At 48.0% G+C, this 26,140-nt stretch overlaps 2 protein-coding genes across 3 annotated transcripts; one reads left to right on the top strand and one right to left on the bottom strand.

Annotated features, from left to right (window-relative positions):
• Positions 1–267: 267 nt before the first annotated feature.
• Positions 268–7,682, bottom strand: LOC118086822 (claudin-16-like). The gene is made up of 5 exons (XM_035118818.2): positions 7,575–7,682; positions 5,668–5,803; positions 3,012–3,176; positions 1,599–1,663; positions 268–699 (listed from the first exon to the last, which is right to left on the bottom strand). Exons 1-5 carry the CDS (start codon positions 7,680–7,682, stop codon positions 505–507), a joined length of 669 nt encoding a protein of 222 aa, XP_034974709.2. The 3' UTR covers positions 268–504.
• Positions 7,683–13,984: 6,302 nt separating this feature from the next.
• SLC45A1 (solute carrier family 45 member 1) lies at positions 13,985–23,792 on the top strand. Of its 2 annotated transcripts, none has more exons than XM_035119906.2 (8): positions 13,985–14,384; positions 15,734–15,826; positions 16,856–17,080; positions 18,511–19,250; positions 19,817–19,970; positions 21,584–21,760; positions 23,069–23,274; positions 23,476–23,792. In XM_035119906.2, exons 1-8 carry the CDS (start codon positions 13,988–13,990, stop codon positions 23,740–23,742), a joined length of 2,259 nt encoding a protein of 752 aa, XP_034975797.1. In that variant the 5' UTR covers positions 13,985–13,987; the 3' UTR covers positions 23,743–23,792. The 2 variants fall into 2 exon arrangements, with proteins under 2 accessions (XP_034975797.1, XP_034975796.1); XM_035119905.2 differs by having other exon boundaries at positions 13,988–14,384; positions 19,817–19,975; positions 21,565–21,760.
• Positions 23,793–26,140: the final 2,348 nt, after the last annotated feature.

Genomic DNA, 26,140 nt, shown 5'->3' with positions numbered 1-26,140 from the left:
AATCACAACTCCTTTTTTTAAATAAATATTTGCAGCTCCAAGGGAGGATAACGTGCCACCTTCCGGCACTTAAAAACAAATTTGCAAAACTTCTCAAATGCAGCAGAAATGAAACGAATGCATGGCTAAATCTGAGCCCCCCCCCCTTGAGCTTGAGTCCAAGGCCATGTGGTCCTTTGGCAGCTCCCCGGTTGGTGCTGCTACCAATCGGCAAGCAAGTGTGAAGACCAGCCCGATGATGCAGAAATGACACAATGCAATCTGACCAGCCAGCTGATTCTGGTTTAATAGGAATCTTGCTTTATGGTCGCACCCGCTTCATACATTTAAACCATATAGCTTTTACAGCACGTGGCATTTAAAGCATATGGCTTCCACCAGAGAAGCCCGGGAACCGTAGTTTTCCCGCCTCACAGAGCTATAATCCCCAGCAGGCTTTACAAACGACATTTGCTAGAAAGCCAAGGGTTGGTTTGTCAGCAAAGAGAGGGCCGGACGTCGCCTTCATAGGTAGGTTTGTGGCCCCTTGGAGGTCAGTGGGCTGCAGAGAAGGTTCTGCTCTCTCTTCGGCGCCTGGACATCGAGACAGTTGGCAGCAATCAACAAGGCACCGCCAGAAATGGCGCAAGCGGCGCCCACGGCAGCCATCCAATAGGAATAGCCAAGCTCATAAGTCACGCCAGGGATGCCCAAGCTGACCTGAAAGAGAACTGAGATGGTGAGCGATCCCGGACACTCTGCAGGCATCGAAGCAGGTGGGAGCAGCGCATGTTAAAAGCATGTGTTGATTACCATTTTAAAAATTCCCACTTGTAGGGCTTTGCGGGCAGAAAGCCCCAGGTTCAAATCCTGGCATCTGAGGTACTTCTGGGAAAGGGCTGAGACCCTAGGGAACTGCAGCCAGTCAAAGCAGGAGGTGGATGGGGAACACCCTAAATAATCCATGTAGCTTCCAAGACGTTCTATACCATGGGTAGGCAAACAAAGGCCCGGGGGCCGGTTCTGGCCCAATCGCCTTCTCAATCCGGACCACGGACAGTCCGGGAATCAGCGATTTTTTACATGAGTAGAATGTGTCCTTTTATTTAAAATGCATCTCTGGGTTATTTGTGGGGCATAGGAATTCATTCATCCCCCCCCCCAAAAAATAGTCCGGCCCCCCACAAGGTCTGAGGGACAGTGGACTGACCCCCTGCTGAAAAGGTTTGCTGACCCCTGTTCTAGACTAAACTCCATTCCCATTGTGGAATGGCCAAAAGTGTGTGGTAGAGTGCCTACTTTGCATGCAGGAAGGTCCCAGGTTCAAATCTAGTCATCGCCAAGCTGGGCTGGGAAGGTCTCCCTTCCTAGAGAGCTGGTGCCAGTCAGTGTCGGCAATACTGGGCTAATGGACTCTGGCATAAGGCAGCTTCTGCCATATAGCTCAGTCAGTAGAGCCTGAGACTCTTAACCTCAGGGTGGTTGGTTCGAGCCCCATGTTGGGCAGAAGTTTCCGGCAAGGCAGGGGGATGGACTGGACGATCCTCTTGTGGTCCCTTCCAACTCTACAGTTCTATGATTCTTCTGTTCATATGTTCTTTTTAGGCTACCTTACTTACCTCAAGCTTATACTTCTGAACGGTGTCGATGCCGTACCACAGAGAAGCAACTGCTCCAGAGAGCCCTGTGAAAGGGAGACCATTCCACATTAGAGTTTCCCGATGCCGTGGCCTCCTTGATAGATCTCCTCCAGGGATAAATAGAATTTTAAGCTCCCCCCCCCTTTTTTTGGAAAAATAGCTGTACACACACCTTCGGCTGGTGTGTATCCACCTAGCTAACTTTTATTACCACTGCAATAAATGGACAACGCCAACTTGGGCCCACGAATTTCAATGGGTCTGTTCTGAGTAGGATCAACATTAGATTGACCTCCGTCTCATACAGGGATGGAGGTAGATTTTTATTTCATCTGCATTGAAAGGCGAGCCTACCCTCAATGGAGCTTAAGGTGGCATACATTGTTCTCTGGCTGCTGATTATATCCTCAGAACATCCCTGTGAGGTAATTTAGGCTAAAGGACAGCGACTGGCCCAAGGTTACCCAGTGGATTTGAACCCAGATCTCCCAGGTTCTCAGTCCAACATTTCTAACCATTACACTCTTAACCACATTGGCTTTCCAAAACAATTCAAGAATACAGCCATCCTTAGAAATTCATGCTTCTCAGGATCTTGCAATGTGTTTCTCAAGCCGAGTAATGTTTACAAAAGTATAGATGTTATTGGGAAGGAAGCATTGTATTGGGGGTAAATTGCTTTGGGGGGAAAAAGTGTAGATTAGACAAAATTGGAAATGTAAAAAAAATAGGAGAAATGTGCACTATAATGCTGATGAATCTTCACGAGGATTTTTTAAAAATCCAAACTGATGCGGACATGTAGAACTGATCATAAGAAATTTTTTTTGGGGGGGGGGTAATGAGAGCCTGTGGAAAATAACGAAATTGGCAGATATGCCCATCCTTGGTGTCATACTGAATTCTGGAAGGCCGTGATCTCTTTGTCTTATTCTAGAACGTCTTCCTATGACTCTGGGTCATATTCAATGCTAGTCCTACTCTGAATAATGAGCATGACCAACTTAGTTCAATGGGTCTGCTCTGAGAGGACTTAGTTGGAGACGACCCTATACTTCCACATATTACTCTTTTCCAATTTACATTTACTTATTTTGAGCCAATCTGCCCTGCTTCATCACTACAGCTGTTCAGACTGTAAGAAGTTGCAGGTGCAGACAGCCATAAATGTGGGATCAGGTTTAACCACCCCAATACCACTGTGAGCACAAATCATCATGAATGCGGAAGAAAAGGGTTCCTCTGTTTTTTTGGTTGCTGTTAAAGGCTTTAATGCAGGACTAATGTAAAAAGGAAGAGGACGGAGGCACCCTACAAACAAGACTATGGGAGGCGAGGTTTAGATCGAGCGCCATTCTGCCCTAACCTGAAACAAGGCAAGGCTGTGCTTACCTCCTAAGAGGAACAGGATCCCAGCAGCTAGGGAGTACTTCTGTTTCTGAAGGACTCTGCCATGCATTAGCTTGGTACATTTCATGCCAGCAACGAAAGGAGGTATGGCAGAAAGAGTCAGAAAGGCAGAGAGGATCACCAAGACCCGAGTGACCACGAGAACAACTGGTGGGATGGGGTGAAGAATTGAGAGAGAACAAGACTTTAAAACATGGACGGCACCTTGAAAGGAGATCAGGATTTAATGGTAGACGGCAGGCAAATTTTGCGGTGGGCTTTCTGGTGCTCGGTTATTTAACAATGACAGCAATAACAAAACAATATCTCCCCCTTCTCCCCAAAACCTCCTCTGGGTTAGAATAATAGAATTGTTGAGTTTGAAGGGACCACTAGGACCATCTAGTCCAACCCCCTGCAATGCAGGGATATTTTGCCCAACGTGGGGCTTGAACCCACAACCCTGAGATTAAGAGCCTCATGCTCTATCAGCTCAGCCATAGAGTTGTATCACTTTATTTTGAATGTGGGGTTTGTATTGTGTTTCTTACATCAATTCCTTGTTTTTGGTGGGTAGGGTGGGGGGAGAGGTTTACAAACCATGCAGAGATTTGTTGAAATGCAAAACGGGATATAAATCAGCTAGCTAACCAAAATAAACTTAGAAAATGAAATAGCAACTTTGTCTGCAAACCCGCCCCCCAAGGGTTGCATCCGATGCTAGTCCAACTCAGAATGGACCCATTGGAGTTAAAAGACATGCTAACTTGGGTTCCTTAATTTAAATGGGTCTGCTCGCGGTGAGTCAAATACAACCCTTGTGGTGAGTCAAAGCTGCCGCTATATTTGACTAGGATTCAGTCGCAAACTGGCAAATCGAAGCTGCACAATCATATTTCCCTGGGAGGTCTTGTGCAACCAAGCCACTTTCCCCAAAGATCAGACTTTTGGGGGGATGAGAAAAGTAATCGCCCTGCAAACAAATCAGGAGGAATACCCCAAAAAACCATTCATCTTGAAGTGCCCCAAGACTCTTAAAACCCTCAATCTCTATAAACTGGGTGTAGATTTTAACTTTGCATATTACGGCTCACGGGATCATGTAGTAGGCAGTTCTGCAGACCTCGGGGCCTTGAGTTTGGAGAAGGATGGTTCGGTGAAGGGCTGTCGTTCAGTGTCAGAACACCTGCTTTGTATGCAGAAGGTTCCTGCCTTGAACCCTGAGGAGATGTCTTGCCAGGGCTGGTCAGAAGGCTAGGAGGAAGGGGTCGAGGTTGTGGATCTGGATCCCACCCAACGGAGGTGAAGATCTGGGTATTGGGGGAGGGGCCAAGCGGGTTGTTGGAGGGGAAGTCCCGCCTCAGTACGGTCAGACGTTTGGGAGCCATCTAAAGTGACTCTGGTGCCACATCTCCCATCATTAAAAAGTTCCCCACCTCCAGGCTAGAGGCTAGATCAGACAGTGAGCCAGCTGTATCAACTCCCATCTCTAAGGATGTGGTGGCAGCGGTGGCTGAGATGGTGTAAACAGACCCGGCCCGCTGGCGGGAGTGTCCACTTACTTCTGCAGCCCCAAGGCTCAGGCCAACAACCATGCAGAAGTCTGTGCCCTCCCCTGGGGCCATGTCAAATGTCTTTGCTTAGGCCTAGCCATGCCCCTAGGGTAGGGTTGCCGTATTTCAAAAAGTGAAAACGCAGACACAAAAGTTTTTGACTAAATTGTTGAGGGGGAAATCTCCCCCCCCCCCGAAAAAGGGAACTTTTTGAGCTATTTTAAAGGAAATTCGACAAAACCTTCACTCCCAACATGGGTTGCCATATGGCCGGATTTTCCCAGACATTTAGCAATTTCCGCCCGGAGACTGTTGACCTGCACACCTTGTAACCTGACCAATGTTTGGCCATTGTTGTGACTTATGGAATCATAGGATCATAGAGTTGGAAGAGACCACAAGGGCCATCCAGTCCAACCCCCCGCCAAGCAGGAAACACCATCAAAGCATTCCTGACAGATGGCTGTCAAGCCTCCGCTTAAAGACCTCCAAAGAAGGAGACTCCACCACACTCCTTGGCAGCAAATTCCACTGTCGAACAGCTCTTACTGTCACGAAGTTCTTCCTCATGTTTAGGTGGAATCTTCTTTCTTGTAGCTTGAATCCATTGCTCCGTGTCCGCTTCTCTGGAGCAGCAGAAAACAACCTTTCTCCCTCCTCTATATGACATCCTTTTATATATTTGAACATGGCTATCATACCACCCCTTAACCTTCTCTTCTCCAGGCTAAACATACCCAGCTCCCTAAGCCGTTCCTCATAAGGCATCGTTTCCAGGCCCTTGACCACCTTGGTTGCCCTCTTCTGGACACGTTCCAGCTTGAGGGCAACCAAAATGGTCAAATAAACCCACTGGCAGTAACTGAGGTGAGAGTCTTAGTACTGCACCTTTGACTGGGAGCCTCTGATCCCAGGTTCAATCCCCGAGAAACTCCAGGTGAGGCTGGGGGAAAACTGCTCTCTGAAACTTTGGAGAACCACTGCCAGCCAGTGCTGGTAATATTGAGCTAGATGGACTAATGGTACAACTACAAGGCAGCTTCCTGTGTGTCCTGTTCACCTTTGCAACCTGCTCCATCTATGTGGACCTGGTTTATTTGCCTCACCTGGATGCTCGCTGAGATAGGAGATCGGGATGTCACAGGTCCAGAGGTCGGCGACATTATCAAACACACACTCACTCCACAACCCCCGGCACCGGGCACTCAGCCCCACCGAAGACAGGGGGTCCTTGGCGTCTTGCTAGAGAAGGGAAGAGAGAAAGAAATATTTTGTGCAGGAATGAGGCACCACTGGGATTTTTGTACAGACAGGTGGCATGAAGTGAGATGGAGTCGAGAAGAAAGGTGTTGGTGGACTAACTCAGTTGCACCCAGGCTGCCCACCCCTCCAATGGGTTGGAGCCTCAGGATTGTGGCAGGAGAGAATCTGTACCCTATTCAAGGATGGAAAGAACCTGAGGCTCTCCAGATGTGGTTGGACTCCCTGAAGCACGACTAATGAACTGGGGTGGTGGGAATTGTAGCCAGTGGAGGCTGGTGCCCATGAGGTCTGGTAGGACAGGAGGCAGGGAGGCCAACAGTAGGTGGCGCCAGAGGGCATGGCAGGCAGAGCCAACTCATTCTAGTTTTGTCCCCACCCCTTGAGTTCAACGCTGAGACTAAGGAGGAAGATGAAGACACCCAGGACTACACTCTGGACTTGTTGTAAGAAAGAAGGAAGGTGAGCAGGGAGGAATGATCTCTCTCTCTCTCTCTCTCTCTCTCTCTCTCTCTCTCTCTCTCTCTCTCTCTCTCTCTCTCTCTCTCACACACACACACACACACACACACACACACACACAACACACGCAGGCAGCTCACTTCACCCGGAGAGGGTTCAGCAACGGAGAAAGGAGCAGCAGCGATGGCTACCGTGGCCAGTGTTTTCCCAGCGAGGGCAAAGCTGGGGGTACTGGCCCCTCTTTGTCAAAGTCACCAGAAGCAGGTTTGACCTTTTCCAGGAGTACACCGGCCCTCACTGCTGTGATATATTTTCCCCAGAGCTTAGCGTTCCTATGGCAACCAGGCCTTGGGTTTGACAACAGCACAAGCCAAGCACCCCTCCAGTTCTTCTATCAAGCAAGTTTTCAATTTCTTCAGGGAGGGAAAGGGGGACCGAGAAAATTTTGTATGCTGGGATGAGGGAATGGCTCTCTGAAGCTGATCCAAGTTGAAGAAATTCCCAGAAGGACTTCATGCCTTCGCCTTGTAGCACACAGTGCTAGATTAAGCACAATGGACTGATTAAGCACATGTTTCAGGTACCAGCACACACACACACACACACACACACACACACACACACACACACACACACACACATTTCTTTTGGGAAGTAATTTAACATTTGAGAATTCCAAAAAATAAAAAGCTTCTAAGTAATCATCATGGGAAAAATCAGAACTTCGTTAGGCTTCCTTAACCCTCCACTGCGGACACTTCCCCCATTATTCCTGTTCTCTTTTTATTACTTATCTCCATCTAAGCCAGGGAGTGTCCTCCTAACGCAGATCAAACTAATGCGAGGAAATCAGATCCTGTCGGGTGTCGCAAATGACATACATGCGAGTTCTGTGTCATTACTATATAGCACAATTTTATTCTACGGTTCAGTATTGTTTTTGTTTTTATTGCACATTGGGGGGGGGGGGAGGCACCATAATCTTGTCAGTGCTTGGGACTGCGATCCAGTGTATGCTATCTACACACTGTGCGGAGGAGAACAGCCCTGCAAAATCCGGAGAAGCGCAAAGCTTGGCTACGTTGCACTTAGCATCTCGTTTCAGAACTTGCACTTTGCCTTCGGAAAATGAAATCAGACAGGTTTGTGCATCCTCCCTACCCACAGATGAGGCAGGGAAAAATGAAAACAACCAAGGAAACCAAAGGGCAGGTATTTGGCACAACACAGCTTTTGATTCCACCCCCTCACCCCCTTCCCGGCTTTAAAGCCCTCTTAATTTGTTTCTTACCCTCCAGCAATCTGCTCCGGCGCCCAGAACGAGAAGCAAAAGGCCCAGCCCTCCCAGTCCCATCGCCAAGATGTCTGTTGCCACTGCCATGATGCCCGGGATCTCCATTCCATGCTCAACTAGAAATTTTCCTTCACAACATCACACACACCACACTTTTCTTCTTGGAACCAGTAGACCAGAAGGTGACCAGCAGATCTAAGTGGAAAGGACTTTGGGAGGGAAGCTAGTAAAAGCCAGCATGTTCCCCCTTGTGGAATTGGAAAGAACATGCATTTTTGTTGGTGAAATCAAACTGCTGTGTTAGCTGCAAATAAAGTGAAGTGACTTCCCCAGTGGCACAAGCCCAATGTGGTCCAAAGGAAAGCAGAGGAATACAATTTGGCATCAGCTGGGCTATAGGAGATGCTGGAAGGAGGCGTATGAAAGGCACCATCCAACCGCCTTAGGGACTCCACTCTGGATTGGGGGGTAGGGTTTTCCCCTCAGCCTTTTCTTCTCCCGAAGATTTCCCACAAAGCAACAGAGGATTAGGATCAGAGTTTTCCTTCTCTTAGATGGGATACCTTCCCAGGTGGACGGCCCCCATCTGCTCCTCACTTCCCTCTGCAGCACACACAGAAACCAACTTCTTGACTATTGGGCTCGCTATTGGTCTTGTCCGCTCAATCCACCAGAGCTTGTTTTTGCATGGCAGGGGGAAGTCCCTAACTCACTGAGGGTTTGAGACCCATCGGCTACCCTCACCTGGTCTAGAGGGCCAGGTGAAGCCATTTCTGGAGCGTGGCTATTGTCACGTGCTGACAGCTTCTTGGAGCCACAGGTGAGTGCTGAGTGCAGGATGGGAAGCAAGGGTGGGCAAACTACACCGGAAGGAGCACAATGTGTCCCCCACCAGAGGTACTCCCCCTCTCCTAACACCCCATGCACCCCATCATTGGTGGCTTTGCACAGTGGGGGCAACTGTTTAAAAGCTGAGAAGAACAAAGCGCTATTTCCCAGTCATAGAATCATAGAGTTGTAGAGTCAATGACTTCCCTTCTTCTCTTTCCATGTCAATTTGCATATCATAAATCCCTGCATATTTTACATAACCTAAACCATTCAGTATTCCATTAATGCATCCATCAAAACTTGCTTGCACTGTTGAATTTATCTTAATGCTGCCAAGATTTTCCAAGCGCACACAGCCCCCCATATATTCAATAAACATTTTCCAATCTTCTTTAAACTTTAAACGTATGTTCTTCTTGTTCTCTTATTTAATATGTTTAATAGGTTTGCAAGCTGCGCATATTCCATCACTTTAAGTTGCCATTCTTCTTTAGTTGGGACCTCGCTCGTTTTCTATACAAGCTGCTTTTCTGATGTTGGTATCCGTCAGTCTCGGAAGACAATGTAAGAGTGTGCCTTCCGGGGCTGAAGTAAAATCGAGTTACAGCGACTGCTATGGCTGTAGAAACCAATATGGGAGAGACATGTTTCATTGTAGCTGGGGCAGATAAAGGCATCCAGTTTTGCTGTTACAGATGCACCATGGCATCTTCTTCTCTCTAAGCTCCTCCCAGCAGTTATTCCTCTTCTGGTCACTTCTGAGGATACACGACCTGACTGTCTCCAGGCACTGCGAGATAATCTGCAAGGGGTTAATGTTGCCAGCCTTCATGTCACATTTGCTACCTACGTACTTAATCTGGATTACTTCGCTATCCTACTGAATTTGTTCTAGTTGTTCAATTGTTGATTTTGTCTTAATGGGGATGCAGCTATGCTATGCATTTTGATAGGAAGGGTTTTTTAAAATTCATTTGCGAGACCCTTTTTTTGGCATGGTTTACTAGGGAAAAGAAGCATATAAAGAAACATTCCATGTCACCTGGTATAACTTTTCAGGATGAGGCAGCCCCCATATGCATGGGGGGGGCTGTATAATAGGAACACAGAAAGGTGCATTAAATTGAGTCAGACCATTTATTCATCTAGCTCAGGGGTCCCCAAACTAAGGCCCAGGGGCCAGATGCAGCCCAATCGCCTTCTAAATCCGGCCCGCAGATGGTCCGGGAATCAGCATGTTTTTACATAAGTAGAATGTGTTCTTTTATTTAAAATGCATCTCTGGGTTATTTGTGGGGCTGCCTGCCTGGTGTTTTTACATTAGTAGAAGTGTCCTTGTATTTAAAAATGCATCTCTGGGTTATTTGTGGGGCATAGGAATTCATTCATATATATTTTTCAAAATATAGTCCGGCCCCCCACGAGGTCTGAGGGACAGTGGACCGGCCCCCTGCTGAAAAAAGTTTGCTGACCCCTGATTCTAGCTCAATATTGCCAACATGGACTTGGCAGCAACTGCCCAGGATTTCAGGCAGAGGCACCTCCTAGGCTTACCTGGGGACGCCAGAAGGTGGTTGAACCTGGGACCTTCGGATGATGCTCTGCCACAGCTCTTCCTTATCATCATTCTGGACAGGGCTGGATTTAGGTTTGATAAGGCCCTAAGCTACTAAAGATAATGGGGCCCTTTATATGTCCAGCTGTCCTCTGTCAACAACAAATTGTCGCTGTTTTTTGTGTTGAATATATGCTATATGGTAAATTACGGACCTAATAGGTATCTAAAGCCATTTGCACATAACAAAATATGTATTTTATCAAAGTAATTGTTGAACTGAAACACAGTTAAGATGAAGTATATTAATAGTGAAATAAAATTAAGAAGTATATTAATAGTGATATTTTAGGGAGCAGGCTAGCAGGCGGGGCCCATTACTTACATCATAGGAGCCTACACAACACAAAACACTGTTGCTGTATGTAGGTTTTATTTTATTTGTTATTTATCTTATATTTTGGAAATGTACATCCAGGTTGTTGTTTTTTCCTTTAATTTTTTTGGGGGCCCCCAAGAGAGTGGGGCCCTAAGCTATAGCTTGTTTAGTTTATACGTAAATCTGGCACTGATTCTGGAGTTAACAGACACGAATCCAAACTTTCCTTTTCTTTTTAGAAAAAGGGTTATGTAGGGATACAATCCAGCGATTGCCTCCGTACCCAATTCTCAGCAAACAATTTCCGTGCTCCCCAAAGCATACCTGAATCTGGATCCTCCCTCAGGGGAGACTTTTCCGTGTGTGCGTGTGTGTGCGCGCCTCCCCTCCCGTCTTTCAACCAATCCATTTCCTGCCCTCCGCCTAGGGTACCCGCGCAGCAGCAGGATGCTGAATAGCATCCCTGGCTCCTGCCTCTTTAAGGCACGGGGTGGACGAGGTGGAGAGAAGGCGGATGCGCTTCTGCAGGGCTGGGGGAAAGGCAGGGCAGGAGACACAGTGACATCACCCAGCCTCCTCCCCAGCCAGAAACGCAGGATCCTAGTGCAGGGGGGCGGGAGTAGAGAGAGAGGGGGAGAGAAGACGGAGAGCGAGCCTGCCGCCGTCAATCCAAGGATCACCGGGAAAATTTCAGGCATTGTTGTAAATATTATTTTTAATTATTATTATTATTGGAAGGATGCTCCACCATCTATTCTAATACAGGTAAATCCATTCCCTACTGAATCACTGCAGCCTGCTTCCTAAGATCTTTGAGACCAGGCCCTCCTTGCTAAAGCAGATGGGGTGGGCTCCGCCTTACCTGCCTGTTGCAGCTCCAAGAGGGAGGGAGGGAGGGGGGGTGCGTGTTTCAGTGATGGTGGTTAAGAGAGGGAAATGTGCTGGAATTTTTAGGTGTGCTGTGGACTTTTGCCTTCACAGAGAACTACCGTGACTGAGGGTTTTATTCCCGAGGTTAGAATAATCCACTAGAGCCTTAGCCTATGAGGGTGTCTAGACTACATATTTATACTCAGGGCTCTTTTCATGAATCATAAGCTTTTTTTTTTTTTTTTAAAAGTTTCTACTCTTTTGGATCCAGAGAGAGAAGGAAAAAATGGATTTTCAGGTTTATTTCCCCCCTGTTAAGTTTCTAGTCATTTTGGTTGCAAATATATCAGTGGTGATGGATTTTCAGTTTTATTTTTGTTAAGTTTCTAGTCCCTTTGGTTGCAGAGGTATAAGGCAAAAAAAAAAAAGAGAGAAATATGTGGGCTGTATTCTAGCTGGTTGCCCAGTAAATCTGCCCCTCTTTTCCAGTCTTCTAATCAATGAGTGAAAAGGCATTGGGATAACAAATTGATGAATATTAAGAATGCAATTATTATTATTGTTGTTGTTATTTAAGATGTTACCGTTAAGAATTTATTCAAGGTAATGTTTTGCAAAGAGGAGAGACTGAGCATAATACAATGATGAGTTTATGAGACTAGGACTGGGAAGACCCAGGTTCAAATTCCCACTCAGCCACTGGGTGACTTGGAGCCAGTAACTTATCTCTCAGACCAGGGGTTGGCAAGGTTTACCTCGTCTGGGCCGGTTCACTCCAGCGGAGATCCCTCCATGGGCTGGATCGTGTGTGTGTATGTGTGAGCACGTGCACCCGAGATTTCCAGCCTCTGCGTCCGCGTATACACGGTTTCCGGTGTCTGTGTCTGCGCAGACGCGATTTTCGTAAGCTGTGCATGCACAGATGCATACGCAATTTCCGGCGCTGCAGAAGTGAGTCCCCGTGCTGCGCTACGCTGGTTTAGCGTAGCACGCAGGGACTCACTGAGTGGGCAGCTCGGTTCAGGGGCAGCTCGTGGGCCGGTTAAATGACCCCTGTGGGCTGCTTGTGGCCCATGGGCCTTAGGTTGCCTACCCCTGTCTCAGACTGACCTACCTACCTCACAGGCATATGTTGTGGGCATAAAATGGAAGCTGCCTTGAGGTATTTGGGGGAAGGGCTTGATAAACAGGCGTCGTGTATTTTCTCATGCTTACCTAACGGCATGCGGTTGTATCTCTGTGAATTAATTGCATTCACACTTTTTGCACACAGCCCCGGAATTATTTGATGAAGTTATGTCATAAAACTATGGGGGAAGCATTGCAGAACAGTGAACAAAGTTTAATGATGTGTGGGCGAACTGGTAAAAAAGCCACCACCAATGCACGATCGTTGCTTCGTAGGTCACATCTGCACCATACACTTGAGTGCTTGGTTTCCCCTAAAGGATCCTGGGGGTTGCAGTTTCCTGCTCCCGACAGTTCCCAGAAGTCCTCGGCAGAAGCAATGGGCAGAATTCAACAGCACTCTGTCAGCGCAAGCATTTCCCCCTCTACTCCCCCTGCGTCCTGCTTTGGGGGAGTCTCCCGACCCCACAGAACTGAATTAGGGCAGGGATGTGTGTGTGTGGGGAGGACATACAGGCAAAGGAGAGCGGTAGATAGCTCCATTGCAGTGGAGCCGGGTTTCCCCAACTTGGGTCTCCAGCTCTTTTTGGACTACAACTCCTATCATCCCTAGCTAGCAGGACCTGTGGTCAGAGATGTATAGGATTTAACATCACAAAAGCAGTCAAATACAACATTTCCTGTTGGCCCAGAGTGGACACACAGGGGAATGTTGCTCCAGCCAGGAGGACTTCCTGTCACACCTGGACTGGAGCATCCTCCCCCTGCATGTGTGACCCTGACAGACCCCATAAAAGGGCTGGTCAGGCAGCCATCTTCCCCCTTTCGCCCTTCTCTCTTGACTCTCTTGATATGCTCTTTTGCTGTGTGCTGGCTCTCAGCCAGCAGCACATGGGCTCATTCCTCACAAGAGGATGAACCCACACCCTTCTCTGTAACTGTAACTAAAAGCTAAAGCCTGCCTTCAGGACCATACTATGAACTGAATGTACACAAACCTTATCATTACTTTCTAAAAGAAGACTGTTGTGCCATTATTGTTTTTTAAGAGGGAACAAAGGGAATTTACCAGGAACAATCCAATCTGGACAAGCCAGACTGGATTGCTTAACTCAAAAGGTTCTAAGGGATCTATCAACTAGCTTCCTGCTATGTACAAGGGAATGTCCTCTGCTACTAGCTCACTAGTGTGAGTGAGGAAGGATAATGCTAATCAATATATCCTCTCCTACTATCCTCAACATTCCCACAGGATGATGGGAACTGTAGTCCAAAATCATCTGGAGACAGAAGTCTGGGTAACTTTGCACTAGAGGAACTCATTGTGCTGGCTCAAAGCTAGCGCAGTTGTTTTGCTGAATGTGACCCAACGTGCTTTAAAAGTATGGTTTGGTTGCGACCGATGCCACGCTACAGAATACCCCCGGCCAAAACAAAACCAAAAAACCCTAACCCCACCCCCCTGTAGAGTTGGGATGGATCCCCAATTGTCATCTAGTCCAACCCTGTGCCTTGCAGGAAGGCAGATCTGTGCAGCTGAAACTACCACTCCGTATTACAAGCCTGTCTGGTTTAGGGCAGCTGATAAACGTTGCAAAGAATAAGTAAAGATAAAGCGCTGGCTTTTCTCTGCAGGCCAAATCCACGATGATTCCTCCCACCACAGCGAGCCCTTCCAGCGATGCCCTCTTCCCCACGTTATCGTCTCAGGAACTGTGGAGGTCCCAGATGGCAGGGTATTCTGGATCCGTCACCCGCCACATCAGCCACCGGGCCAACAACTTCAAGCGGCACCCGAAGAGGAGGAAACACATCCGGCCTTCGCCTCCCCCTCCGCCCAACACCCCTTGCCCCATCGACCGGGTCCACTTTGGTGAGATCCACCCGCAGAGGTCCTTCTGGGAACTGTTGTTCAATGGGTGCATTCTCTTCGGGATCGAGTTCAGCTACGCCATGGAGACTGCCTACGTGACGCCTGTCTTGCTCCAGATGGGCTTGCCGGATCAGCTGTACGGGATGGTCTGGTTCATCAGCCCAATACTGGGTGAGTTCTGGGGCCCCGATCCTCAGGAAGTGAGCTTCACTGCTCTGGGAACTGGTGGGACTTGGCAAAGCGAACTGTGGCTGGGTTGTGTCCAGCGCTAGTCCTACTCAGTGTTGTAGACCCACTGAAGTCAACAGGGGCAGCTAGCTCAGTGCCATTCATTCTGATGGGTCTGCTCTGAGCAGGGATTGGTTGCATGGATGTGCGAAGTTCCTAAGGGCAATCCCCTCCTGCTGGTCCCCAGTCACAGGCTGAAGTGGTACAGCCCAACACAGATTGGCCTTTATCTGAGACCTCTGTCTTACTCTCCCTGGTCAGAAAGTGCTGGATGATGCTCTTCTTTCCAACTCTTTTTCGGGGGGGGGGGCAATATAATTTTTTATTGAAATTTCCAAACATTTTCAAAATAAACTCCATATCTAATAATTACATTGTTTCCTAAATCCCCACCTCCACAGTGTTTCCACTGAAACATTTTCAACTGTATTATATCTTTATCTATTACTAAAAGTTTCTCCATTTACTGTTATCTTAGCATTTGCCTTCCGCTGCTTTTATCTCGAATCCAGCTGATGATTTCATTTGACTATGGTGGTTTATTTATTTTTAAAAATCATTCCCAAAAGGCCTCCATTCTTCTGTGAAAAGTTTGTCGTTTTTATCTTTAAATTTTGCTGTCAGCTTTGCCATTTCTGCATCTGAAGGCAGCCCTGTTTAGGGAAGTTTTTAATATTTGATGAATGATTGTGTTTGTGTTTTAATCTTTTGTTGGAAGCCGCCCAGAGTGGCCAGATGGGTAGGGTATAAATAATAAATTGTTGTTGTTGTTGTTGTTGTTATGGCCATTCCTCCCGAGAGCCAGTGTGGTGTAGTGGTTAAGAGCATAGACTCATAATCTGGGGAACCGGGTTCGCGTCTCCGCTCTTCCACATGCAGCTGCTGGGTGACCTTGGGCTAGTCACACTTCTCTGAAGTCTCTCAGCCCATTTATCTCACAGAGTGTTTGTTGTGGGGGAGGAGGGGAAAGGAGACTGTTAGCTGCTTTGAGACTCCTTCGGGTAGTGATAAAGCGGAATATCAAATCCAAACTCTTCTTCTTCTTTTCATTTCTGTGCATATAATATTCTAGCTGCTGTTTTCACATACATAACTAGTTTAGTCATCTTCTTTGGAACTTCTGTCCCTATTATATCTTCAAGGAAAGGTTCTGGTCTTTTGGGAATAACCCATTTAAACATTTCTTCATTTCATTATATATCATTTCCCAAAAGCCTTTAGTGTTGTTGTTTTTTTAAACCATTTTCACCACATATGGAGGAATGACCCATCTCCCTTCTTCTCTCTTCCAGGTTTCCTGCTACAGCCCCTGCTGGGCGCCTGGAGCGACAGGTGCACCTCACCTTTTGGACGGAGGAGACCCTTCATCCTGGTCCTGGCAATTGGTAAATAGATGCTTTGTTTGACCTCTTCTCTTCTAATGCCTTCCAGACTTACAGTGCATCCGTGTTGTCCTTTTATTCCCCTCCTTGCCCCCCCTTCATTCTGGCACGATGTAATTCCCAGTCATTGCTTATCAGAATTTACTTGCACATAGTTGTAGATACGTTTCTGTTCTATGTCAAAACAAGTGGGAACTGCAGCAGAATGTTGGACTTCACTATTTCTTAGCAAAAACACTATCTGCACAGTCTTGAGTCTTAGGCCTAATGAGTACAGCAGCTCATGTCTAGCAGTCTTCCTCCATGAAAATCAGTTGCTGAGTCTGAAATTCCCTGCCTTCTTGGGGCTTTCACTAAGCAATCGGAGACTGTGTTGGCATGCAGCCAACCTCTCCTCCTCCCTTTTCATGCCTCTTCTGGTTCTTGGGAGACCAGCAGGGAGAGGGGCTTGTCACAGCAGGAGGGAGAGACACCTGTGCTTCTTCACCAACCTGATTCCACTCTGCCTCTTGGCATCCCTCCTCTCACTCACCTGCTTCAGCTTCCGATTCTGGCCTTCTCTCTGCCACAGACTCTCCCCGCTCACGAAGCCCTGTTAACTCTTCAGCTTACAACACTTCCTCTTCTCAGTCTTTTCCCTTGTCTCCCTCTGACCACCTACCCTTGTCCCACCACCAATCCCTGGGCTCTGAGCCTTCTTCCCTTGGGGGTTCCGCAGCTTGTTCCTCCCACCATTCCTCTGCTACCAACCAGTCCATGGCAATGGCTCTCATGTCATCTCCCAGTCTCCTCTTCTCCAGGCTAAACACAACCAACTCCCCCAACCGTTCTTCATAAAGCTTGGTTTCCAGACCCAAGGCAACATTTACAACTGTTGTTCTATCCGCCACTGGCATGTGACGCCTGGAAAGTTGCCCAGAAGGGAACGCAACCAATGTGTGGCTCATGAAAAAGTACCAACTTGAACCCGAGCCTTCTTTGCTGTTTTCTGGCTGCCTTGATTTGGTTCCTCCTCCTCTTCCTCCTCCTCAGGGGCATTGATGGGCCTTTCGCTGATGCTGAACGGCAGGGATATGGGCACGGCCTTGACCGACACTGTGAGTGACCACAAGTGGGGAATTGCGTTCACCATCTGCGGAGTCATTTTGATGGACTTCTGTGCCGACTCTGCAGACAACCCCAGCCATGCCTACATGATGGACGTGTGCAGCCCGTCGGATCAGGACCGAGGACTCAACATGCACGCGCTGCTAGCTGGTGAGGTTTTTGGCATATCGGCAATGGCAGTGCTGGGCGTTGGCTTATTTTCAGCATTTAGACCTGGCCCTCTAGCTGAAAAGATGCCCAGATTGGCTGCTGAGATGGTTCTGCCCCTCGGGTTTACAAACCGAAATGTCACAGCAAGCAAGGAAAAAGGGAACAGCAGGGAGGGAGGAGGAAAAAGTAAAGTGGAGGGCAAGTTCTTAAACGTAGTTGGTGATTTTAGAGTGCTCTGAGACATAACACATATTATTTTGCTGTAAAGTGTGAGACAGTATAGCGTATGGGAGATCTGGGTTCAAATCCACACTTCGCTTGGTACCCTTGGGTCTGCTATTATCTCTGAGCTGAGCCTACCTCACAGGCTGGTTGGGTGTGTGCAGAACCATGTATGCTGCCTTGAGCTTAACTAAATTCAAGTCATTTAAATAATCCTAATAGCCAGTGCTTACCCCCCCCCCCAAACAAATGCTTAGTGGTACTCTCATTTTCCTACTCATATTGAAATACTGCTCCACAATCAGAACAAACTTAGATCCACAAAATCTTTAGGGGTATGCTTACCCCCCAGGAAAAAAGCACTCCTTACAGCAACATTGAAAGATAAGTCTGGATTATTATGCATTACCGGTATCAGATGGACAGATAAAGCTAAGAGGAAGAAAATGTGGGTGTAAGGACATTTAGGCATTTTCATGGCAGAGGTGAGACCTGACCTGGGCAATTTTATGATTCATCATAGCTCAGCCTCTTAAGTCTCTGGGCATTTATGTATAATGTTTATACCCACCTCTCTTCCAAGGATCTAAAGGTGGTGTCCATGGTTCTCCCCCACCCATATTATCCTGATAACAACCCTGTGAAGTGGTAGTTACAGGTAGGTAGCCGTGTTGGTCTGACGTAGTCAAAACAAAATAATAATTAAAAAAATTCCTTCCAGTAGCACCTTAGAGATCAACTAAGTTTGTCATAGGTATGAGCTTTCGTGTGCATTTACACTTCTGTTTCAGTGTATCTGAAGAAGTGTGCATGCACACAAAAGCTCATACCTATGACAAACTTAGTTGGTCTCTAAGGTGCTACTGGAAGGAATTTTTATTATTATCCTGTGAAGTGGGTTAGGCTAAGAGACTGCATGGCCCAGTCTCCGGGTCCTGGTCCGACACACTAACCACTAAACCAAGCAGGCTCTCCGAATGCATCTCCAGATAGGGCTGTGAGAGAACTCTAGAATCATGGAATGGTAGCCTTGGAAGTGACCCAACAGGTCATCTAGTCCAACCCGCTGTTTGAAAGCCTGGAGAGCTGCTGCCTGATAGTGTAGGCAATACTGAGCTAAATTGACCAATGACATGAACTGTTATAAGGCAGCTTCGTAAGTGCCTGCGAGAGGCGATTTCAACTCTGTTCCCCTCTCCTCTTGGCAGGTCTCGGAGGTGGCTTTGGCTACGTTGTGGGAGGAATCAACTGGGACAGGACTGGCTTCGGCAGGGCGGCAGGGGGCCAGCTCCGGGTCATTTACATTTTTACCTCAATCACGCTGACGCTAGCGACTGCCTTGACTCTAGTCAGCATTCCCGAAAGGCCCTTGCAGTCTTTCAGCAAGCTGAAGAAGGTGATGAAGAGCCCCAACTTCCCTCTTCCTCCTTCGCCGCCCCTTCTCTTCGAGGACTGCGGGAACGAAAACCTCACGGCCCAGAACCCCGTCCGTTTGTATGCCAGTTTCACGAGCCCCATTTCCCCGCTCAGCCCGCTCACGCCCAAGTACGGCAGCCTCATCAGCCGGGACAACTCCTTGACGGGGCTGAGCGAGTTCGCCTCATCTTTCGGGACCTCGAATATTGACAGCGTGCTCATCGACTGCTTCACGGCAGGGCACGATGGCTACTTGAGCATCCCGGCTAGCTTGCCCCGGCAGGGCATGAGTGTCAGCCTCCCTAGGGCCCCCGAAGGATTCCACTGCCACGAAAGTGCCGCCTTCGAAGCAGGAGAGAATGTCGGGGTGCTTGGGCCAGAGGGAGACGGCCTGAGGGTGGGTTCCCTGGACGCGATAAAACCACGGTCGTCGGGAATCCTGAAAAGACCGCAGACTTTAGCCATCCCGGATATTATCACAGGGAATCTCCCCGAGAGCAGTAGGAGAAGGAACGTAACCTTCAGCCAACAGGTGAGTGGTGGAAATGATTATTTAGTAGTCAAGTTCAGCAAAAGGCCCCTGCAACTTGAATTAGAAGTTTCCTTCTTGCTGATTCTGTCTATAATGCTTTCCAGTTTGGTTCAGCTGCTTAATCAACCTCCTCTCTTATCCTTAGTAGGTTAAATCCTGCCCCAGCTTCAGTGGCTGATTTCCTCCCATTATTCTTGTTCTCAAGAGGGGAACCTGCAATGAAATGTTTTGTCCTTGTGGGGTACAGGAACTTACTTAGTTATGGGGTAGTAAAGGAGCAATTCATCAGTTAACGCTGGGCTGAACAGCACAGAAAGCCATTGAAAGCCAAAGGTGGATGGAGGAAGTTTCTAATTAAGGGTACAGTATCACTGAATACCTCAACAGCACTTTCCACGCAGACACGCTGGGGGCACAAGTGCATTTTACTGGGGGAAACAGCACTGTAAATCAAGTCTGGAAAAAAGATCTTACTCCGGAGACTTTTTGCTCTTCCTGCTCAGCTCCCGTTCCATGTTATTTGTACGTTTTTGAATGCCGATCAGGGAATCCTCTTTGTGGTGCAGGTAGCAAACATTTTGCTGAACGGGGTCAAGTACGAGAGTGAATTGAACGGATCGAGCGAACTGTCTGAGCAGCCACTTTCAATGAAGCTCCTTTGCTCAACCATCTGCCGGATGCCCAAACCCTTGCGCAACCTCTGCATCAACCACTTCCTAGGTAAACCTGTGAGTTGATCCTGCTTTGGCTATATTTGCACATTTGTGGTCCCAAGACTTCACAATGCCTCCAAAGCAGTAGTTTTGCAGGGCCACTTGCTGGTCTTCAACGTTTGCCCAAGATGAGGCCCCGATTTTGGCTGACTTCTGCCAAACAGAGCTACTGGATAAAATGTGTCTGTCTCTGTGTGTTTTTAAACTTATTAACCGTAGTGGACAAAGTACATTTTCTGGGCACCTGAAACTGCCAGCACAGGGATGGGAGGCTCTGTCCATTTTGATTCTCCCAGTTCCTTCTATTTTTCCAATCTTAAATTCAGTTCTCCAAATTTTGCAGCTATTTGCATTTAAATAACGGTTTTTAAAAATGGACACATCTTTAAATGCACACTTTCCCATAGTATTTGCATGTCTGTATACATTGTTGTGAGAACTGCAATGCACAATGTGGATAAGTACGAATTTTGAAGGATAGTTGTGTTTGGCTCGCATATTATTTAAGAAAGTGAAAATATGGCAGATTCATCTTCAAATTTGTACTGAGCTGAGTTTCTCCTTCATCCTTTTGTTGATTTTTATTTGCATCCCATTCAAATTATTATTCGCCACTTTCACAGTTATTTGTTGGATGCGTGGCACTGGCTGTTTTAGTTTAAGCATGCTGTCTTGATTGTTCTGGAAAAGCCACTTCCCGGACAGCGTGGAAGAGAGAGGAACACACAAAAGAGCCGAGGGTTGAAAGAATCTACAGCCTTTTTGGCCTTGCAATTTCGAACTAGTGGGGAAAACCTTAGGGATGCAACCTGGTACCTAATTCATAAAAGGTAAAGGTACCCCTGACAGTTAAGTCCAGTCGCGAACGACTCTGGAGTTGTGGCACCCATCTCGCTCTATAGGCCGAGGGAGCCGGCGTTTGTCCACAGACAGCAGGGCTGGCTCTAAGGCAAGGCTGGGTGGTGCAGGGCGCCATGGGGGCCCTGCGTGCTGCACCCACCAGACAGCCGTGGTGGTAAACGGGGTGGGGCGGGGGCGCCGGAGCGATCTTCGCACCACAGCGCCCAATATGCTTAAGACGGCCCTGCCAGACAGCTTCCAGGTCATTTGGCCAACATGACTAAGCCGCTTCTGGTGAACCAGAGCAGCGCACGGAAACGCCGTTTACCTTCTCCCACCAGAGCGGTACCTATTTATCTACTTGCACTTTGACGTGCTTTCGAACTGCTAGGTTGGCAGGAGCTGGGACCGAGCAACGGGAGCTCATGCCGTCACGGTGATTCGAACCGCCGACCTTCTGATCGGCAAGCCCTACTATTATCAATCAGCAAATGTCAACAACAGTGCCAGCATTGTGGAATGGGTGAGACTGCAAGTTAAACGGTAGTGGTGCCATCAGAGAAACTTCAGGGCAGATGTCAAGAGCCCCATGCAAACGGGCTGGCTTTCTGCAAGTGTTACTCGATCAATTTCATTTTTCTTTATACAAATCACTGCTTCTCTATATAGCCCCGGGGTTTCCACGTCCTTGGAACCACGCTGCCTTGCATAACCGCCGCTTGGTTTTCTCGCCTTCCAAACCATGCTGCCTCCCTCACTGTCTTCCGATTCCTCCCCCAGGCTGGCTCTCCTTCGAAGGGATGCTCTTGTTCTATACCGACTTCATGGGAGAGGTGGTCTTCCAAGGGGACCCCAAAGCCCCTCACGATTCTGCAGAGTATCAGAAGTACAACGCCGGAGTCACCATGGGCTGCTGGGGCATGTGTATCTATGCGTTCAGCGCCGCCTTCTATTCAGGTACAAAACCTGCTCCGGCCTTCGCCATGGAGCATTTTTTTTGCAGGGCACATGCAGTCTGGTTTTGAACATTGCCACGGCTTTGCATAACGTCTGTGCACATTCATGAATGTGAATGTATAAACACATGGGGCTCATGCTCCTACTCAAGTTTGCCCTTCAAGGCACCTACCCACCCACCCCTGAACCCCCTGCCCACAGCCCCAATCCCTTTACTCCTCGCCAAAGACAGTACGAGAAGCCAAGTTACAGGGAACCAGGCAGAGGGCCTTCTTGGTAGTGGCACCCACCCTGTGGAATGCCCTCCCACCAGAGGTCAAAGAGAACAACAATTACCAGACCTTTAGAAGGCATCTTAAGGCAGCCCTGTTTAGGGAAGCTTTTAATGTTTGATGGATTTCTGTATTTTAATATTTTGTTGGAAGCCGCCCAGGGTGGCTGGGGGAACCCAGCCAGATGGGCGGGGTATAAATAATAAATTATTATTATTATTATTATTATTATTATTATTATTATATTATTATTATTATTATTATTATTACTCCAATGAACCTAGAATGAATGATGGCACCAGGCGTGCCTTCCTGGGGAGAGCATTCTGCAAGCACCCCCCTTTCTTCTTGCCAAACCTTTGCAGCTTGCCCAATGCCCATGCCACTCTGCCACCCCCCTCCCTCTGCCCTGCTGCTGCTGCAAGCCCAGGTTCGCCACTCTCCACTTCTGTCAATAGGCAGGGAGTTCCAAAGGGTGGGTGCTGCCACACCAAAACAATGATTTCTTATACACGATGGCAGGGCTGGGGGAACTGTGCCCCCCGGATGTTGCTGGGCTCCAGCTCCCATCATCCCATGTTTGAAAGCAACATCTGGATCCCTCACTGCAGTCCAACACGCATGTAAATAGTAGCAGTTTTGAATCATAGGATTGTAGAGTTGGAAGGGACCAAAAGGGTCACCGAGGCCAACCCTCTGCAATGGAGGAATCTCAACTAAATCATATATGACAGATAAGCATCCAACCTCTGTCTTGAGAGCACCAGAGAGTAGGGGCCAAAACAGATGAATGTTCAAAGGAGAGGCGACATTGGATATCGCTGGACAACTCCCGCCATTACTCTACATTAGTATTAATGGCTGGGGGTGATGGAAGTTGGAGTCTCACAACTTCTAGAGGGTCTCCCATCTTCCCCCCACCCCAAGCGTTGCCATCTAGCTGGGAGGTGATGCCGCAATTGGAGTTGCCCCTTGGGCACAGCAAAACGCGCCGGATCTGCTCGAGAGAATAGCCAACGTCCTTTTTATTCCACAGCCTCCCTGGAAAAACTGGAGGAATATTTCAGCATCCGCACGCTGTATTTTATAGCCTACCTCGCCTTCGGGCTTGGCACAGGACTGGCGACGCTGTCGCGGAACGTCTACGTCATTTTATCGCTGTGCGTAACTTACGGCATTTTGTTTTCGACACTCTGCACGCTTCCATACTCGCTGCTGTGCGACTACTACCAGAGTAAAAAGGTGAGCCTCGGGTTTGGCAGCTCCCAATGTATCGCAGTGGGGGGTGGGGCGGTTGTTTCCATTTCACGGGTATCAAAACCTGCAGCCCTCCTAAATGGTTGGCCTCCCTGTGCTCCGTCCCACCACTCCCAAGGGGTGCCAGCCGCCTCTGCAGAGAAACCGTTTTCCAACCAGAGGCCTTTTCCCCTGTCCCCTGAACAGTTCGCAGGATCGAATGAAGACGGCACCAAAAGAGGCATGGGGGTGGACATCTCCCTCCTGAGCTGCCAGTATTTCCTGGCTCAGATCCTCGTCTCCATAGTGATGGGGCCTTTGACAGCTGCCGTGGGCAGCGCCAATGGGGTGATGTACTTTTCCAGCGTGGTCTCCTTTGTCGGCTGCCTGTATTCGTCCCTCTGCGTCATTTACGAGATCTCGCCGGGCGAGGAAATGGCCGAGGAGCAACAACCGCTGATTCTGAGCGCATGAAGCTGGTGCGGGTGCCGCGGTGCTGTGTGAGAGACAGTGGAGGGGGGGACCACGGAGCTGTGCCCTTAATAAACAAAAAACACACACAAACCACACATGACTCCTTTTGATGTCTTTGAGTGAAGGAGAGGAGTGGCAACCTCAGCAATGCAATCCTGCTCATGTCTATTTAGAAGCAACTCCCACTGAGTTGAGTGGGGCTCATTTCCAAGTAAATACAGTCTAGGGTTGAAGCCCAAGGATGCTCCCATGTTGTCAATGCTCTGTGAGAGGGAATCAAGCATGGACCACAACTTGAGGTTTGGGCTATTAGAGAGGATTCAAGTACTTGACAAATCCACTGAAGTAAAGGGAGCTTTTTTTGTAGGTTGGAAAGTGTGGCAGGATATTCCATTGGAAAGTGTGGGGTGAAGAAATTATGAACGAAAAGGGAGCAGCTCCCTCCAAGCATCTTTCCTATTCTGTATTCAACTGTAGAGTCGGAAGGGACTCCGAGGGTCATCCAGTCCAACCCCCAGCAATGCACAAATCCTGCCCACGGCCATCCCTAGGTGGGCTTGAACCACCAACTTTCTGCTTAACAGCCAGGCACACTGACCCATTATGCTACCTGAGATTTGTGCTCATGATTATACCTGAGCAAACCTGCTCTCAATACCATTTGCACGTGCAAACATTTTAGGACGGGTATACTGCTTCATTTCCAATCTGGGCATTTCCTTTCACTTCCTGCTGAAATCCTGGGACTCTTCATACCACAAATGTCCCAGGCGGTGTGGCTGTCCTGATTTTGTTGCGCTAAGGCAATAAAGTGGCAACACCGGGCACATTCAGACATGGGTTGTGTTGTCTTGCTTTTCACAGTTGTAATGCTAGTGCCTCTGTCCTGTGTTCTGATGTTCCTTTTCCACTGCAAGGACCCGTTGTGTTATGGAAATGTGGCTTTTTGGTCAACATACCAGCTTGCCACCAGCTAAATTTCGTTCACAACAATGGGTGCGGTCGGACACAATGATGAATGTCGTTGGACAAAGTTGCCACTACTCCACCTTTTCCGCACATGCATGCTTCTGTTCTCACATGTAAACAGGGAAAACTGAATGCAGGCAGGGCCAGATTTAGGTTTGGTGAGGCCCTAAGCTACTGAAGGTAATAGGGCCATTTATATGTCCAGCTGTCCTTTGTCAACAACAAATTGTCACTGTTTTTTTTTTGTGTTGAATATATGCTATATGCTAATATATGGACCTAAGAGGTATCTAAAGCCATTTTGGCATGCAACCAGTCCATGCAGAATGTAGGCACCCTATATATAGAAATGAGCAAACCAGGGATATTTTAGGGAGCAGGCTAGCAGACGGGGCCCATTACTTACATCATAGGAGCCTACACAACACAAAACACTGTTGCTGTATGTAAGTTTTATTTTATTTGTTTTTTATCTTATATTTTGGAAATGTACATCCAGGTTTTTTTTCCTTTAATTTTTTTGGGGCCCCCAAGAGAGTGGGGCCCTAAGCTATAGCTTGTTTAGCTTATACGCAAATCCGGCACTGAATGCAAGTATACCGTATACCGCTTCAGATTTTGCCACTTTACTCCTGCAGTTTTCTGGGTTAGTAGGCTGGTTTGTTTCTTTGTTTGAAAAATGTAACCTGCCATTTCAAACAAGCAGGCCAAGGGTAAGGAACCTTCCTTCCCAAGAACCATATGCCCCTGGAAGTGATCTGTTGGAGCATCACATCAGTGCTCAAAGCGGTTTACAGAAATCCACAGGTAAGCTAAAGAACTTTTAAAAGCATTAGCCGGGGGGGGGGGAGAGCTCAGCGTCGAGTCCAATAAATGCCACATCAATATCAATATTAATATTAAAAAAGCAATAAACACATAACAGCTTCCTCTAGTGAACTCTGTTGGTGAATGAAATGGTCCGCTCAGGAGCAAGGAGGTTGTCAGCATACTCAAGGGAGTCCTGAAGCGCCAACAAAAAATATTTAGGGGGAAAGCGCTATTGCGGCACAGGGCAGGGAACAGCATGACGAGGACTAGGGTGTGCAGTAGGGCCTGGGATGATGAGTGCTTCTTGGGGAGAGGGAATGGCTGGCTGGCTGGCTGGTTGGCACACTCCACACTGCAACATTTTGTTGTGGGTTCTCACTTGTAATAAGGGTAACAATAAATGCCTAACACATTATCCTAAACATTCCACATGCATGCAGTCTTTACAGCTGCCCTGAAAGGGAAAGGTAAAGGTAAAGGGACCCCTGACCATTAGGTCCAGTCGTGACCGACTCTGGGGTTGCGCGCTCATCTCGCATTATTGGCCGAGGGAGCCGGCGTACAGCTTCCAGGTCATGTGGCCAGCATGACAAAGCCACTTCTGGCGAACCAGAGCAGC

The sequence above is a fragment of the Zootoca vivipara genome, chromosome 6 (genome assembly GCF_965207765.1).
Source record: "Zootoca vivipara chromosome 6, rZooViv2.hap1.1, whole genome shotgun sequence".
NCBI classification, from domain to species: domain Eukaryota; kingdom Metazoa; phylum Chordata; class Lepidosauria; order Squamata; family Lacertidae; genus Zootoca; species Zootoca vivipara.
This window is presented reverse-complemented; position numbering and strand designations above follow the sequence as displayed.